Below are 17002 nucleotides of genomic sequence, written 5' to 3' on the forward strand. Positions count from 1 at the left end.
TTCATTTCAGTTTAACTCTAAAAGGACAATCGGCAATTTTGCCACATTAAAAAAACTAAACGCCATCTTTTTAATTCTCAGAATTTTACAATTTGAGGCTATTCAGCCCATTGCATGCGTGCTGACTCTGATGTTTAGTCTCATTCCCATGCTCCACACTACTTTAAATGCCCTTTTAAAATAGTTATCTGTTTTCAATCCATTTCTACCACTGATTCGAAGAGGTAGTTTGTCCTAACAAACTTCTGCATATATGTTAAAAATAGTAATCCGTCCCTGAATTTTGTTCTTAAATTTCTTTCCTCCAAGTTCCCAACAGATTAGTGAAAATATCTGCTTGCTTTTTCCCTCCACGGGATATTGTTTTATTCCCCTTTGCTTCAACTGCAAATCCATTCTTTAAAAGGTTTTCAAAAAAAAACTGGTGCTCGTTGTCTGAATCTCTCCCACTTAACCTTATACCAATGCCTTCGCACGCACTGGAAATAGTCTGTTGCTGTTAACTCTTCCCCTTACAAATTTAAACACCTAAAACACCATTTCCCCTCAATTTTACATCAAAATTCCCCATTTCCTTTAACTCTTTCACTGCATTTGCAAGACTGCATCCTTGTGAATCTATAACATACACTCTCTGATATGCCAACATCCTTTCTGTGGAGCACAAAACTGCATTCAGTAACCCAACCTTGGTCTTAGTTAAGCTTCACAGCAGTTTACCATTAAGTTCTGGCTCGCAGGATTCCATGAGTTTTCCCTATGGTCTTAGGAATGGGCTATTTGAGGAATTGAGTTAGAATTCCAGTTTGCCCTGCCATATACCACCTTATAAAAATTTCACATTTTTAACAATTACTGGGACTGGCTGTTTATTGAAGAGGTGTGCAAAGTAAATAACTGAAGGGTACAGATGCCACTGTGTCCACGTTATCTCCAAGGATACTAACCTAGTCTCTCACCCTGTTAGCCTCAAAAACTCCAACCTCCATAAAACAAAACAGGAGTATAGAAAATTGAGGTGTAATTTGAAAGTTTTTAAATGTTAAGAAGGATTTGATAGATTCTCCATTTCTACCCTATTTCCTCTAGTGGGGGTGAAACCACGAACAAGGGGTGATAAGTTTAAAATCAGAGCTAAACAATTCAGGGGTACTTCAAAAAAAAATACAAGAACAGCAAAAGATTTGTTACTCTCCTGCATTTAAACCTGGAAATGCTGGGACAACAGAACGTTTCAAGTCTGGGATGGACAGATTTTTTTCAGGCAAGGTTATCAACGGATATGGCACAAAGACAGGGAAAACAAAGTGTGGAGACCAGCCAAAACATAACTGAATGGCTTACTTTTGTTCCTAACTAAAGTGTTTAAATAAAATAATTAGGAGCTTGAATGTTAAGGATCCAAATGTGAAATTAACATCCATCCTATCACAGATGTCTATACACATGTTCAAATTCTCCCCATGATGCAGTGCATTACTGATTGTAATCAAAGCTCAGGATCTCTTAAAAGAAAAATCAATGATTCGATATAATGATCACCTTGCGACAGAGGTTAGGGATGGCGTTGTCAACAGAGGCGCAGCTTGACAATGATAAAGGAATCTTGTAACTGATTTTCTTGGGTTTCAGGCATCAATGTGATCAGCTATGAAATGCACAAAATACAATGAGTGATGAACAATACCCATTGTGAATAGGTTTACGAAAACTATTCCATTCTTTACAAGTCAAGATTATTGAAATCTGCTTCTTTTTACCCCACGAACAGAAAAATATTGTACTAAACAAGCATTCCCTTAGAAACAACAGTGCCAATCATGTACCAATTAAAACATCTGCAGCAGTCACAAGTACAACAACAATGACCAGTTATTTTCAATGTTGTGCTCTCACTGTTTACAATCATAATCTATGTCTGACTTTGAACCAGATTTTCTGACTCCTCTTAATCGAGATTAATTACTGCATTTATTTCCACATTGGCCAATCATATGAATACAACACACAATGCACATAACATATACCCAATAATGTAGTCCAGACATCATAACATACTTATGACATGGGTATTCTGGTGTTACATACAAACCCTTGAGTCAACTCCACCACTCTATAAGGTTATGGTTAATCAAATTTGAATCTCAACTTCACCTTCCTGTCCCCCCATCCCAGCAGCTTCTTATTGAGCAAGGGGGTGAAAGGTTTTCGATTTCTACCTTAAAGATTTCCAGAGACTCTGCCTCAACCACCTTTTGAGAAAGAGGATTCCAAAATCTCTCAACTCAGAGAAATGTTTTTCCTCATCTGTCTTAAACAGATGACTCTTATTTTTAAATAGTGATCAGACGCATTAGGTGACCTGATTCACATAAATCAACAAGTGCCCAATTTATAATATTTATACAGTAACTTACGAGGCTGGCCATAACACTGTGGCTAATCTGATCACTCATGCTGTCTTGTCAGCCTCACAAATGGACACACACACACATCTTGTCGCACACAGATGACAGAAATTTCACCAAAAATGTTTGACCCATCAATGCAAAACTTCAGTCTGCGAAACTCTTGTTTTATGGAGACAATTTCCTAAAACTAGTCTGCAACATAGTTTCCACTTATTCCATGACAATTTCACTACTGCCGAGCAATACATTTCTTGGAACTTCGTTTCTCACTACATCCAACAAAAGCTTTGACTATTGGCAATGATTCCAAGGAACTGCAAACCTTTGAAGCCGAAGTGAAGCTGAGATTGAAACAAATATTAAAATCAGCAATCCCTTCCATTTAACTGTTGATATAATAGCAAATTGATAACCTGGCCAACATATAGTCATTAATGAAATTTGTTCAACAAATTATATGTAGTTGGGGAAACAACAAATGGCACTTAATGTCAATGGCAAACTTCAAGCACATGTTATCTTAATACTAGTGCCCTTTAGGTAAGGAAATATTCTGAGCTTACATGGTCTGGACTATTTGCGACTCCAGACCCACAGCAACATGGTTGACTCTTAACTGCCCTCTGAAATGGCTTAGCAAACCATTCAAGTCATATTAAACTGCTACAAGTCTAAAAGAATGAATTCCCTTCCTAAACAGCACTTTGGGTGTATCTACACCACATGGACTTCAGCAGTTCAAGGCAGTGAGCTCACCACCAACTTCTCTAGCCCAATTAGGGACAGGCAATATACACTGGCCTAACCAGCAACATTCATATCACACAAACAAATAAGTTTAAAAATTGCAGTTAAGATACTGATTTCTGGGAACTAATCTGCTTTTTAAGGGCAAGAATTTTCACAAAAATGAATTGTGTGAACTGTGTTAAACAAAACATATATATTTACATTCATAAAATAAATGTTTTACTGGAAATAGGCAGTAATTTATCTTCTTTCAGAAAAAATGTAACTTTCATATGTTGAACTACTAACAATTTAACAGCTTTCACTTGTTTCTATACACAGTGCAGCTCCCATGATTTCTGCACAATTGCAAAATAAAAGATTCTTTGCTTTGCAGATATATTGGTTAAGTTCACTTTACTGGGTTCCATTTTCAGGATGCAATCTAAAGTTCAACATTGTTCTGTTGTTCGACCACCAAATAATGTGCAATGGAAATTCAGTGGTATGAACCATATACTGCAACCATCATGAAGTACTATATGCAGCATTCAAGGAGCAGTACAATCATCTCCATACTGTCCAAACACTGCAATTGCTGAGGTATTGGTTTGCAATATTATGTAATGAAACGTTTTGTTCAATGTTGCCAAAAACTATTCAGCATAATTCTTGGGGGAAAAAAAACAGCCGAGATAAGCACATACATAGTACATCCCCGGTAATCTGAAATTGCTTAATTCAAATTTAAGAGTATTGCTGAAAAGAAGTGACATGCTGTTGAGGCTTAGCATCTTTCATGATTCTGTTACGATGAGTCAAGGTGAAAAGCTTCGATGGCATGTCTCTTCTTTTCAGTGCTAAAGATCTGTTCTAGCAAGCGATTGGTTAATTTGAATTCCAAGAGGTCAGCCATTTTAATACAATTGCTTAATTCCAGTTAATTGAAAATAATAAATTATACCATATAGACGACTGAGTTATCATATCAGACCATAATGTATACTGGCAAGCAAAAACAGTGCAACTGCTCATTTCCCTAGTCTTGTATTAAAGGAGCTAAATGACTAGCAATTTCATACCTTATCATCCTCTAGTGCTATTTTTGATCTTAAATCCCAATAGCGAATGTCAGCTATCAGCAACATCTTCCAATGCAAAAACTACTCACAGCAGAGCAGGTTTTGGTACTCCTAAGTACCAAAGTAACAATCTGCTCGTACTACTATCCACATGCACATTACGGGAATCTGGAATAATGAGCAGCAGGTACTTTTTCTTAATTTCTAACATCTTTCTTTGTGCTACGGAAGCTTGTAACTTAACTGTATACGGTGCACACATTTTTACACTGGCGTTCAAGAGATTGAACAGAATAAGGAAAGTTGTCCAAATCAAAGTCAATGCATTGTTAATGCCACTACTTTCCCCGAGTGTAAAGCTTACTTTTTTAAATAGAGCATTTCAATTTTGGTGCATGTAGTAACTATAATATTTAATACTGCTGAACACATTAGGGTGTTGCAAGTATTCTTCCATTACCTGACTACTTTTAAAAGGCAAAAGCAGAGTGCTTTTAATGCTAGCAAATACAATTATGGCAAAGAGCTTGAAGACAATTCATGACATATGATCAAGCTTTTTTTTTTTAATTGTTAAGTCATTTATAAATTTAACCTTTCTAATCTCAACACAATCAGTGGTTGTGCACTGTACTGACTTCAATATTCCTGACTCACAGAATGGACAGAATTAAGAAAACAGAAAGAAAAATAAGCTATGTTCCCATTGCTCTGGTGCTACCTGCTGAAAAACTGAAAAGGACATCCTGCAAAAATCAGGATAGAGTTGGCAGCCGCGTTCCCTTATATAGGGAATATGGTTTACCCACTGGTCTGCCATTAGAGCCAAAGAGGCCCCAGGAAAACAGCAGAAACACCACTTGGGATACAATGGAGTGTGGCAGGTGCTATATTCTGACAGCAGTCAATGCCCTTGAGGAAAAGCAGGATGATTGAAAAAAAAAGGGTAAATCAGGAAAAATAATTTGTCATCTTCAATGCTATTGTTGTCCAAATACCAATCCAAGTTGTAACAATTTATATGGACATGCATACTGTACATACTTTAGAATAATGAGTATGGTAGACAAATGGGTTTAAAGCCTTTACATGCACTGCAAAGATCTAGAGTCCAATTATTCTGCAGTTTCTACTTTGCAGATTATTCAGGTGAGAAGACATTGGATTCATTTCTGACACTTCAGCCAAGCCCCTGGAGGACTTGAATCAATGCCCTAGAAACAGTGCACTTTAATAACTTCTTTCAGTGCTAGCCGAAATTTCTATTTGGATGACTCAATGGTACTGCCAATATAACAACTTTTTTCAATAATGTCAGGAAGGAATTTCAGCTGGGAGTTGGTGCGTCACCAGAAAAGCTTGATGCTAACCATGATAAAAATTTACATTTGTGTAAATTTCAGGAAATAAGAAAAATAAGAGAACTGGAAGCTGAAAACTGACTAAGATGATTTATTGAAATATAGGGGGTACTGCAACCTATAAATTCTAATTTTAACCCACATTAAAAGAGATTTTTAACATGGCAAGTGAAACCCATTACACAAGGACACTGGAGATTTAAAACATCATTATTGTAACCTGATTTTTAAAAATTAGATAGCAACTAAAAATTAACATTTGGCACTCCTCCTTTTGCAATCAAAACTCAGTTTATTGTAAAGAGATGGTAACTTGTGACCAGCAATGAGATGTGACAAATATTTCCATATTAATGAGGCTGATTGACTCTTTAATAATTATTGGTGTCACTTTTTAAGGAAATGATAATGTTGTGAAATGGTATATTCTCCGATAACGTCACACCTTAAAAATATATTTTGTTTTAGTAATACAAATATAGTAGAAACTAAATGAAAATCAAGAACCACAAAAATTAAAATCCAATGCTATAATTAAAACTAGCAACAATTCCAGTATTCTACAAAAATCCAGACGGAAGGATCAAATTTATAAAGAGAAGTAGTTATCAGACACAAAGATTTGATTTATTGTCATATGTATTGGTATACAGTGAAAAGTATTGTTTCTTGTGCACTGCACCGACAAAGCATACCGTACTTTGGGAAGGAAAGGAGAGACTGCAGAATGTGTTAACAGTCATAGCTGGGTATATAGAGAAAGCTCAACTTAATGCGAGATAAGTCTATTCAAGTCTGATGGCAGCGGGGAAAAAGCTGTTCTTGAGTTGGCTGGTACGTGTCCTCAGACTTTTGTATCTTTTTCCCGAAGGAAGAAAGCGGAAGAGAGGGTGCATGGGGTCCTTGATTATGCTGGCTGCTTTTCCAAGGCAGCAGGAAGTGTAGACAGTGTCAATGGATGGGAGGCTGGTTTGAGTGGTGGACTGGGCTTCGTTCACGGCCCTTTGTAGTTTATTGCGGTCTTGGACAGAACAGGAGCTATACCAAGCTGTGATACAACCAGAAAGAATGCTTTCTATACTGCATCTGTAAAAGTTGGTGAGAGTCGTAGTGGACATGCCAAATTTCCTTAGTCTCCTGAGAAAGTAGTCGTTGATGGGCTTTCTTAACTATAGCGTCCGCATGGAGGGACCAGGACAGGTTGATGGTGATCTGGACACCTAAAAGCCTGAAGCTCTCGGCCATTTCTACTTTGTCCCCATTGATCTATACAGGGGCATGTCCTCCATTATGTTTCCTAAAGTCGATGGCTATGTCTTTTGTTTTGTTGACATTGAGGGGAAGATTGTCATCGCACCAGTTCACCAGATTCTCTATCTCTTTCCTGTAACCACTCTCATCATTGTTTAAGATCCGATCCACTACAGTGGTGTCATCAGCAAACTTGAAAATCAAGTTGGAAGGGAATTTGGCCACACAGTCATATGGCCACAGTCATACACACACAAGAAATATAGTAAGGGGCTGAGGACACAGCCTTATGGCTCACCGGTGTTGAGGATGATTGTGGAGGTGTTGTTGTGGCCTACCCTTACTGATTGCGGTCTGTGGGTTACGAAGTTCAGGATCCAGTCACAGAGGGAGGAGCCGAGCCCCAGGCCACGAAGTTTTGAGCTGAGTTTCATAGGAATAATGGTGTTGAAGGCTGAGCTGTAGTCAATAAATAGGAGTCTGACATCGGTGTCTTTGTTATCTAGGTGTTCCAGGGTTGAATGTAGAGCCAGAGAGATGGCATCTGCTGTGGACTTGTTGCAGCGATAGGTGAACTATAGTGGATGCAGGCAATCTGAGAGGCCGGAACTGATCCGTGCCATGACCAACCTTTTGAAGCACTTCATAATGATGGATGTCAGAGCCAGCGGACGATAGTTTTTAAGGCACACTGCCTTTCTTTTCTTTGGTACCGGGATGATGGTCATCTTCTTGAAACAGGTAGTGACCTCAGATTATTGTAAAGAAATGAAGATGTCTGCAAATACCCCCACCAACTGGTCTGCGCAGGATCTGAGTGCTCGTCCAGGTACCCCATCCGGGCCAGTCGCTTTCCATGGGTTGACTTTTGAGAAGGCTGCTCTGATATCTGCAATGGTGACCTCGGATACAGGTTGGTCCGAGGCTTCCAGGGTGCTCTCGCGGATCTCTTGCTCAAAACGGGCATAGAATGCATTGAGCTCATCGGGGAGGGGTGCATTGGTGATGGCGATTTTACACGCCTACATCCTGTAGCTTGTTATGTTGTGCAGACCTGGCCATAGTTTAGATTCTGTGTGGTTTTAAATTTACATTCCTCGCCAGTTGTTCAGGCATTGCTCTACAAAATTCAGCACCATTCCTCAAGGACTATTCTGCCATTTAAAACATTATAAGCTATTAAAAACTATGACGATTTCTTCCTTTGCATTGAATTTCATGCTCAAGATTATAACTTGCATAATTTTTTAGTCACATAATGGTCATCTGTAACCATGATTGGTCTAAAGGTGTAGTGATGATGGGTTGTTTTTGCAGTGAGCTGCTTATTTTCCATGACAAAATATTGACATCCAATGCATTCTGAAATGTCATATTAAGAATGACTATTAATAGTTCCACACAATTAATAAAGTATCAAGGTCATCTAGGTTCAATAAATTTTATTCTGCCTGAAATTGCTGTAACCTTGAATTAATTCAGACCAGACACAATTAAAATACACTTCAACCCATAGAGCACCCTTTTTATAATATTAAGGTTGTGGACTAATACTGACAAAACATTTGCTTAAAAGAAATGTTCTACTCATCAGAGTGGCCGTTTCCTGTAACCACGGGGTATTTCCAAATTTCCAAATCTAAATGTAAAGCTAAGACCCATAAAGGTTGAAAAGAGTATCAAAGATGACAGAGTGAATCAGGAAGGAGTAATTAACAATTCATATTTACAGCATTTTAAAAAAATGGATAAAGCATTGCACTTCAGTTTACAAAGGCATATTTCAACAAGATGTGTTAAGTTTAAATTTCACAATTCAAACAACTCCAGATGGAAAAGAGTGAGGTAGGTAATAAATTCAATAGTTTTGGGGTTCTGCAAACAAACGTGGTCATTTCAACACAAGGAGGAGGAATGTATAGGACAGTTGCAGCAAATGCAAAACAGAAACAAAAAAAGGAACATTCAAAAAGATGACAGAGCATGCTTGCACAAGAGGGAAAGATAGCGCATGAAAGGCCAGAGAAAAAGACTACAGTTGAGAGGGTCAATGTCTAGATATCAAGCCTTTCTCTGCCTTCCCAGCTACGTCGCTGCTCAGCTTGTGAACCAATTATAGGTTTCATCAAGAGTTAGGTTCTTGGCAAGAAGAAGAATAGGTTGTTGTGAACGAGGAAACTGAGTTTCATGAACACAGCTTTGGTAAAAGAGGCCAGTAAGTTCCCTTTGAGATCATAGGGACAGCACGTCCATGCATATCAATCGTGGAATCAAAGCTATGAGGTGGGAGCTGTTGGTTCAACTGACAAATAGTGGAAAGTTTTTTTCAAAAATAAAAGCTCAGTTAGTCTGCAGAGTGTCATATGGCTGAAGCTCTATTTGGCCTGAGACACATTTTCCACTGTTCCCTATAATCCAAACAGTGCATGCTACATTGCTCAGACCATCATATATCAGCTGGTAGCAATTTACTTTTCACATCATGTTAACTAATTTGGCAAGTCAATTGGGGCAGTTATTTTTTTCATTAGAATAGAGCTTCGCTAGAGGCAAACTCCACTCTGCAACTTAAGTCACATTTGCAATTATTATCCTTAAAAAACTCCACTGCAGCTTTGTTCTTTCCTGGATTTCATCAGTGTCTTTAATAGTCCTGTCAGTACCCTTTCCAATAGTTTACAGCTCTAAAACCCTCCAACCAAATTAAAAACAGCATTCAATAATTGTCTCAAACTGTTCTTTTATTTAAAAATAACAAAGTATTTGGCACATTCACTACTCCATTATGGCTGTAGGAATGTTACTGCTACATTAAAGCATTTTTAATGTATTTCTATCACTTATTAGATTTTTCTCCAGATGAAGAACACGTACCTAAAAGGTTTGAGAGCTAGAACAAGTAAACTTATCCCAATAACCCTGAACCAAGCAACAAGTCTAGTTTCCATTTAACCTCACACTGCCTTAATAAGTGACGGACACTTTGAGCTAACCATCATGTTTGACACTGAACCTAATGAAGCTGATAGCTGCATTCCAACTACACTTCTACATTACCAGCTACATTTCTAGATTACAACTGTGACTACATTTCAAAAGACTATAAAATTACTATTGACTAAAATGACTTATTGACTATAAAATGCTATGAGTGGACATGAAAAGCACAATCTAAAAGACTTCCTTTCTTTCAACTCCTTTGAAGCTGCATAAACACAATAGCGAATCAAATTAGTAACACTAATCTTCACAACTCTGAATAAATTATATCTTATCTGTCTTATTTGTGTTACTATATTTCTTTTCAGTGTGCCAAGCCACACACTATTCTTTGATCAAGTGAGCAGACCTCACTTCAAGGCCATCACAAATAGTCAGGACATACTCATCAGTAGTTTCCTGATTTTGCATTTCAGTTTAGCCTTGCTCAGAATGAGGTAGTAACTAATGTCCACCTCCCACCAGACCTAGCAAGAGCATAGCTGACCTTGTGCAACACAATGATTTATCTGGTGCCCTATCATTCAATGTGCACCACTTGATCAGGCTCTACATTAACCCTGCATGGTTGCTGACAACATGCAGATCTCAACTCTGAATGCTAAACGCAAGTTAGCTTGCTTTACAGTAGATGACCAAGCTATGCAAAAACATCACAAGTTTTGTTAGTTAACATACAACTCAATTCAGACAATGCTGCTTTACATTCAAATGTAATAATTCCAAAAAAAAATGCTGTCCTCATTTTTTTCAAGATTATTTCCTGATCAACACCAATAGCACTGCCAAAAAAAAAGTATTGTCTAGCAATTACTCCAAAAGAGTGAGATAATTTCTCAATTTCCTCCCCACAGGGCAAAACTATGAAATATTGCACTGATCCAAAGACCTATGAAACACTATCTAAATCACTTTTCCAACATCAAAGCCAACTTTTTCTCCAGCTTAATGTTGGAATAAATAAAGTCACTCTTTTCAGCTGCCTTCAATACCTTTGTGCCTGGTCTTGACTCATTCAACATCCCTACATTCCACCTCAGCTTCAGAAGGTGCAGAACCATGACATACTGCTTGACTCGGGCACAGCTTCCACCCCCCACATGCATTCTATTGCCAAGACCACCTTCTTCCATTGCTGTAATATTGTTCAGCTCCGTCCTTAATTAAAACAGAGTCCATCATCTCACGGTCCAATGTTACTAACATTCAGCACCCCATCTCAATTTTCTGCAAGTTACACCTCATCCAATAGCAAGCACACACCCTTGTCACCACCAAGTCCACTAACACTGTCATGCTCTACAAAGTTTCAATGACATCCTACCCTCCAAGAAGTTATAATTTCTCATTTTCAATTTCATCTCTAATTGACTTTTGTCAACCTGTCTTAAGTGATCTCATCTATGCTTCCATATCGCCTCAAAGCTTTGACATGTCCTTTACATTAAACACCAACACCTCCTCAGGCCATGAGGAGTGCTACAGAGATACATTGATGTTCCTGACAGATGCTGCATATTGGAAGTCAAGTGCCTTTTACTGACATACATGTCAAAATATGGTCCCAGTGAAGCTGGATCATGCTGCAGCATCATATGATATGCAGCAATATTCATATCACACAATGTATTGCGCCCAAGGTCAAACAGAATTACCGTTTTACTGGCAAGTAGAAGGTTTATTCTACAGCCTACTTCCTGTTGGAACACAACAATGGGGCCATTAAACATGGAGGAGGGAAAATGTTCTTTCTTACACAAAGATGAGAGGTATTTTCAATGTTAATCCAATCCGTTTTTGGAGTATTTGCAACTTTTAGAGTTTATCCCATTGTTCAAGAATGGTATTTGATGATTTTCCTGTGGATTTCAACATACTGACAATGCTAATTATTCATTCAAGACTTTGAACATTCACAAGTTTTGTTTTTACAAGTGGCAAAAACCAAGGGGTAAAGAGGTCCATACTGTAAGAATACTTACTCCTAAAACACAACTCGAAAAAAATAGTAGCCATTGTTACCACCTACCCATGCATTAATTATACTTTATTAAATCAAGATACTGTAGCTTTAATGAGCAATAAATCTTCAATTGTAATTGGGGAAGAAGCTTAAAAAAAGAGGGAAATCAAAAATTCTTGCAGGGGTCAAAGTAAAAGAGAATAAGCTATTTTAAACTGAGCGATTTGGTTCTTAAGTAACAGCAATAATGAATAACAATAGTGTTATCAGAAACACAGTAATTAAAAGGTAGCTTTGATAGCCCTGTCGATAATGGTGATAATCAGAGCACGATGGTGATGAATGAAGTACTGCAATGTTACCCAGTGAGGGGGCAGCACTGGTACAACCATATTGGCTTCCTCTGCTCCAAAATTTATCATTCCATAGTGCCAACAATAACATTTATGATGATATTGGGAATTGTTATCACAGCGGTATTATGATGTACTTAGTGGTACAAATATTGTAACCAATGCTATTCATAAAAGCAAGATGATGATGATTACAATTGCAGATTGTGTTAAAGTCTTACAATATTTATGGCATTTATGACAACTGATAATAAACCAATAAGTTATGATTGCTACCACAAATTACTAATGAATTGGTAATAATTGATGCCAAAAGATTTTTGGTAATCAAGTGGTAAAAGCAGTTATGACAGAGTTGAAATAGCCATTTTGTTTGCACACTTTGGTGCGAAATTTCTAATATTACTAATGGCAATTAGACAAGAATCACTAGATATTAATTAGCATTAGGGACATTAACATGATTAATTGGGGCAGATTATTAATGCAAGGAATTAATTTATTGATTGTACTAATTGGCGGTCCGGATGGGCAGCGGGGGGTCCGGATGGGCAGCGGGGGGGTCCGGATGGGCAGCGGGGGGGTCCGGATGGGCAGCGGGGGGGTCCGGATGGGCAGCGGGGGGGTCCGGATGGGCAGCGGGGGGGTCCGGATGGGCAGCGGGGGGGTCCGGATGGGCAGCGGGGGGGTCCGGATGGGCAGCGGGGGGGTCCGGATGGGCAGCGGGGGGGTCCGGATGGGCAGCGGGGGGGTCCGGATGGGCAGCGGGGGGGTCCGGATGGGCAGCGGGGGGGTCCGGATGGGCAGCGGGGGGGTCCGGATGGGCAGCGGGGGGGTCCGGATGGGCAGCGGGGGGGTCCGGATGGGCAGCGGGGGGGTCCGGATGGGCAGCGGGGGGGTCCGGATGGGCAGCGGGGGGGTCCGGATGGGCAGCGGGGGGGTCCGGATGGGCAGCGGGGGGGTCCGGATGGGCAGCGGGGGGGTCCGGATGGGCAGCGGGGGGGTCCGGATGGGCAGCGGGGGGGTCCGGATGGGCAGCGGGGGGGTCCGGATGGGCAGCGGGGGGGTCCGGATGGGCAGCGGGGGGGTCCGGATGGGCAGCGGGGGGGTCCGGATGGGCAGCGGGGGGGTCCGGATGGGCAGCGGGGGGGTCCGGATGGGCAGCGGGGGGGTCCGGATGGGCAGCGGGGGGGTCCGGATGGGCAGCGGGGGGGTCCGGATGGGCAGCGGGGGGGTCCGGATGGGCAGCGGGGGGGTCCGGATGGGCAGCGGGGGGGTCCGGATGGGCAGCGGGGGGGTCCGGATGGGCAGCGGGGGGGTCCGGATGGGCAGCGGGGGGGTCCGGATGGGCAGCGGGGGGGTCCGGATGGGCAGCGGGGGGTCCGGATGGGCAGCGGGGGGTCCGGATGGGCAGCGGGGGGTCCGGATGGGCAGCGGGGGGTCCGGATGGGCAGCGGGGGGTCCGGATGGGCAGCGGGGGGTCCGGATGGGCAGCGGGGGGTCCGGATGGGCAGCGGGGGGGTCCGGATGGGCAGCGGGGGGGTCCGGATGGGCAGCGGGGGGGTCCGGATGGGCAGCGGGGGGGTCCGGATGGGCAGCGGGGGGGTCCGGATGGGCAGCGGGGGGGTCCGGATGGGCAGCGGGGGGGTCCGGATGGGCAGCGGGGGGGTCCGGATGGGCAGCGGGGGGGTCCGGATGGGCAGCGGGGGGGTCCGGATGGGCAGCGGGGGGGTCCGGATGGGCAGCGGGGGGGTCCGGATGGGCAGCGGGGGGGTCCGGATGGGCAGCGGGGGGTCCGGATGGGCAGCGGGGGGTCCGGATGGGCAGCGGGGGGTCCGGATGGGCAGCGGGGGGTCCGGATGGGCAGCGGGGGGTCCGGATGGGCAGCGGGGGGTCCGGATGGGCAGCGGGGGGTCCGGATGGGCAGCGGGGGGTCCGGATGGGCAGCGGGGGGTCCGGATGGGCAGCGGGGGGTCCGGATGGGCAGCGGGGGGTCCGGATGGGCAGCGGGGGGTCCGGATGGGCAGCGGGGGGTCCGGATGGGCAGCGGGGGGTCCGGATGGGCAGCGGGGGGTCCGGATGGGCAGCGGGGGGTCCGGATGGGCAGCGGGGGGTCCGGATGGGCAGCGGGGGGTCCGGATGGGCAGCGGGGGGTCCGGATGGGCAGCGGGGGGTCCGGATGGGCAGCGGGGGGTCCGGATGGGCAGCGGGGGGTCCGGATGGGCAGCGGGGGGTCCGGATGGGCAGCGGGGGGTCCGGATGGGCAGCGGGGGGTCTGGATGGGCAGCGGGGGGTCTGGATGGGCAGCGGGGGGTCTGGATGGGCAGCGGGGGGTCTGGATGGGCAGCGGGGGGTCTGGATGGGCAGCGGGGGGTCTGGATGGGCAGCGGGGGGTCTGGATGGGCAGCGGGGGGTCTGGATGGGCAGCGGGGGGTCTGGATGGGCAGCGGGGGGTCTGGATGGGCAGCGGGGGGTCTGGATGGGCAGCGGGGGGTCTGGATGGGCAGCGGGGGGTCTGGATGGGCAGCGGGGGGTCTGGATGGGCAGCGGGGGGTCTGGATGGGCAGCGGGGGGTCTGGATGGGCAGCGGGGGGTCTGGATGGGCAGCGGGGGGTCTGGATGGGCAGCGGGGGGTCTGGATGGGCAGCGGGGGGTCTGGATGGGCAGCGGGGGGTCTGGATGGGCAGCGGGGGGTCTGGATGGGCAGCGGGGGGTCTGGATGGGCAGCGGGGGGTCTGGATGGGCATCGGGGGGTCTGGATGGGCAGCGGGGGGTCTGGATGGGCATCGGGGGGTCTGGATGGGCATCGGGGGGTCTGGATGGGCAGCGGGGGGTCTGGATGGGCAGCGGGGGGGGTCTGGATGGGCAGCGCTGTTGCTGGGTAGATTCGCACTCACCGCTGTGTGTGTTGAACCAGCGAGGCGCCAGGTGAAGCGGCAGAGAGTCGGACAGTGAAGCCGCCCTGGATCCCAGGTAGAGCTGCAGCTCCCGGGCGCCGGGCCCTCCTCCTCCCGTCTCCTGGTAACCGTTACCGGCCGAGTCAGGCCCCCCGCCGCCGCCGGGACCTCCCGCGTTTCCCCCGCCGTTGTGCTCGGCTCCATCGGCCGCCCTGCCGCCCCCTCCTCCCGCCGCAGGCCGACCTCCTGCTCCGTACAGCCCGAAAGGATGAGGCGGCTCCATGCCGGCCACACTGCTGACAGAGCGAGTCCTGAGCCCCATGGCGGGGCCTCCGCCGCCGCCGCCGGCTCGGTAATGGCCGTAATGAGCCGTGTGGACGGCGCTGTCGTCGCTGGAGACGCCGGGGAAAGCGGTCCTGGAGCGGCCCGCCGAGCTCTGCTTCCCTCCCATCGGCAGCGGAGAAAAGCCCGGGCCCGGCCGGGCGGGAGGGCCACTCGGGCCGAGGCCGCTTCAAGCGGAGACGGGGAGCTGGCTGGACCCGCGGCGGAGCTCCGGGCGAGGCCGCCCCCACCCGGGGAGGGGGTCTCTCTCTGTCTGCCTCCCCCTCACTGGAGCGCTGCTGCTCCGGCCATTCACCCTCAGTGTGAGCGGGAGGCCAGCGGCTCTGCTGTCTAACCCAGGCACTGTCCCGCTGCCATGGTGCCCGCCATCCTGGCCTGCCGTGTCCCTCGCTCACTCTCTGCCTCCTCACGGTCTCACCCTCACTCACTCAGCTCCCGTTAGCCAGGTGCGCACAAAGCGCATGAGCAGCAGCTGCAAACAAAGCCCCAGCCCAGAGCCCTCCCTCCCTCACTGTCTCAGCATCTCACACAGTGTCTCTCTCTCAATATCTCACTCAGTGTGTGTGTCTCTCTTTCAATATCTCTCTCAGTGTCTCTCTCAATATCTCTCTGTGTCTGTCTCAATATCTCACTCAGTGTGTCTATCTCTCTCTTTCAATATCTCTGTGTCTCTCTCAATATCTCACTTAGTGTCTCTCTCTTTCAATATCTCACTCAGTGTGTCTGTCTCTCTCAATATCTCACTCAGTGTGTGTGTCTCTCTCTTTCAATATCTCACTCAGTGTGTGTGTCTCTCTCTTTCAATATCTCACTCAGTGTGTCTCTCTCTCAACATCTCACTCAGTGTCTCTCTCTCTCTCTCAATAACTCACTCGTGTCTGTCTCTCTTAATATCTCACTCAGTGTGTGTCTCTCTCTCAATATCTCACTCAGTGTGTGTGTCTCTCTTTCAACACCTCACTCAGTTTGTATGTCTCTCTCGATATCTCACTCAATGAGTCTCTCTCTCTCAATATCTCACTCAGTGTGTGTGTCTCTCTCAACATCTCACTGTGTCTCTCTCTCAACATCTCACTGTGTCTCTCTCTCAACACCTCACTCAGTGTCTCTCTCTCTCAACATCTCACTGTGTGTCTGTCTCTCTCTCTCAACATCTCACTCAGTGTGTGTCTCTCTCTCAACATCTCAGTCAGTGTCTCTCTCAATAACTGTCCCTCGCTCTCTCACTCACTGTCTCAATATCTCACTCAGTGTGTCTCCCTCTCAACATCTCACTCAGTGTGTCTGTCTCTCTCTTTCAATATCTCACTCAGTGTCTATCTCTCTCTCAACATCTCACTCAGTGTCTCTCTCTCTCTCAATATCTCACTCATGTGTCTGTCTCTCTTAATATCTCACTGTGTGTGTGTCTCTCTCTCAATATCTCACTCAGTGTGTGTCTCTCTCTCAACACCTCACTCAGTTTGTATGTCTCTCTTGATATCTCACTCAATGAGTCTCTCTCAATATCTCACTCAGTGTGTGTGTCTCTCTCTCAACGTCTCACTGTCTCTCTCTCAACACCTCACTCAGTGTCTCTCTCTCAACATCTCAGTCAGTGTCTCTCAATAACT

General features: G+C 45.4%; 1 protein-coding gene across 1 annotated transcript in view; it reads right to left on the reverse strand.

Moving 5' to 3' along the window:
- The window catches only part of znrf1 (zinc and ring finger 1), a 234125-nt gene extending 218110 nt beyond the window's left edge, over window positions 1–16015 (reverse strand). Inside the window, exon 1 of the mRNA XM_078211042.1 lies at window positions 15048–16015. Coding sequence (XP_078067168.1) covers window positions 15048–15498 — 451 coding nt within the window. The 5' untranslated portion in view covers window positions 15499–16015. The remainder of the gene's footprint in view (window positions 1–15047) is intronic.
- Between the last annotated feature and the right edge of the window lie 987 nt (window positions 16016–17002).

The sequence above is a fragment of the Mustelus asterias genome, chromosome 4 (genome assembly GCF_964213995.1).
Source record: "Mustelus asterias chromosome 4, sMusAst1.hap1.1, whole genome shotgun sequence".
Lineage (NCBI taxonomy): Eukaryota > Metazoa > Chordata > Chondrichthyes > Carcharhiniformes > Triakidae > Mustelus > Mustelus asterias.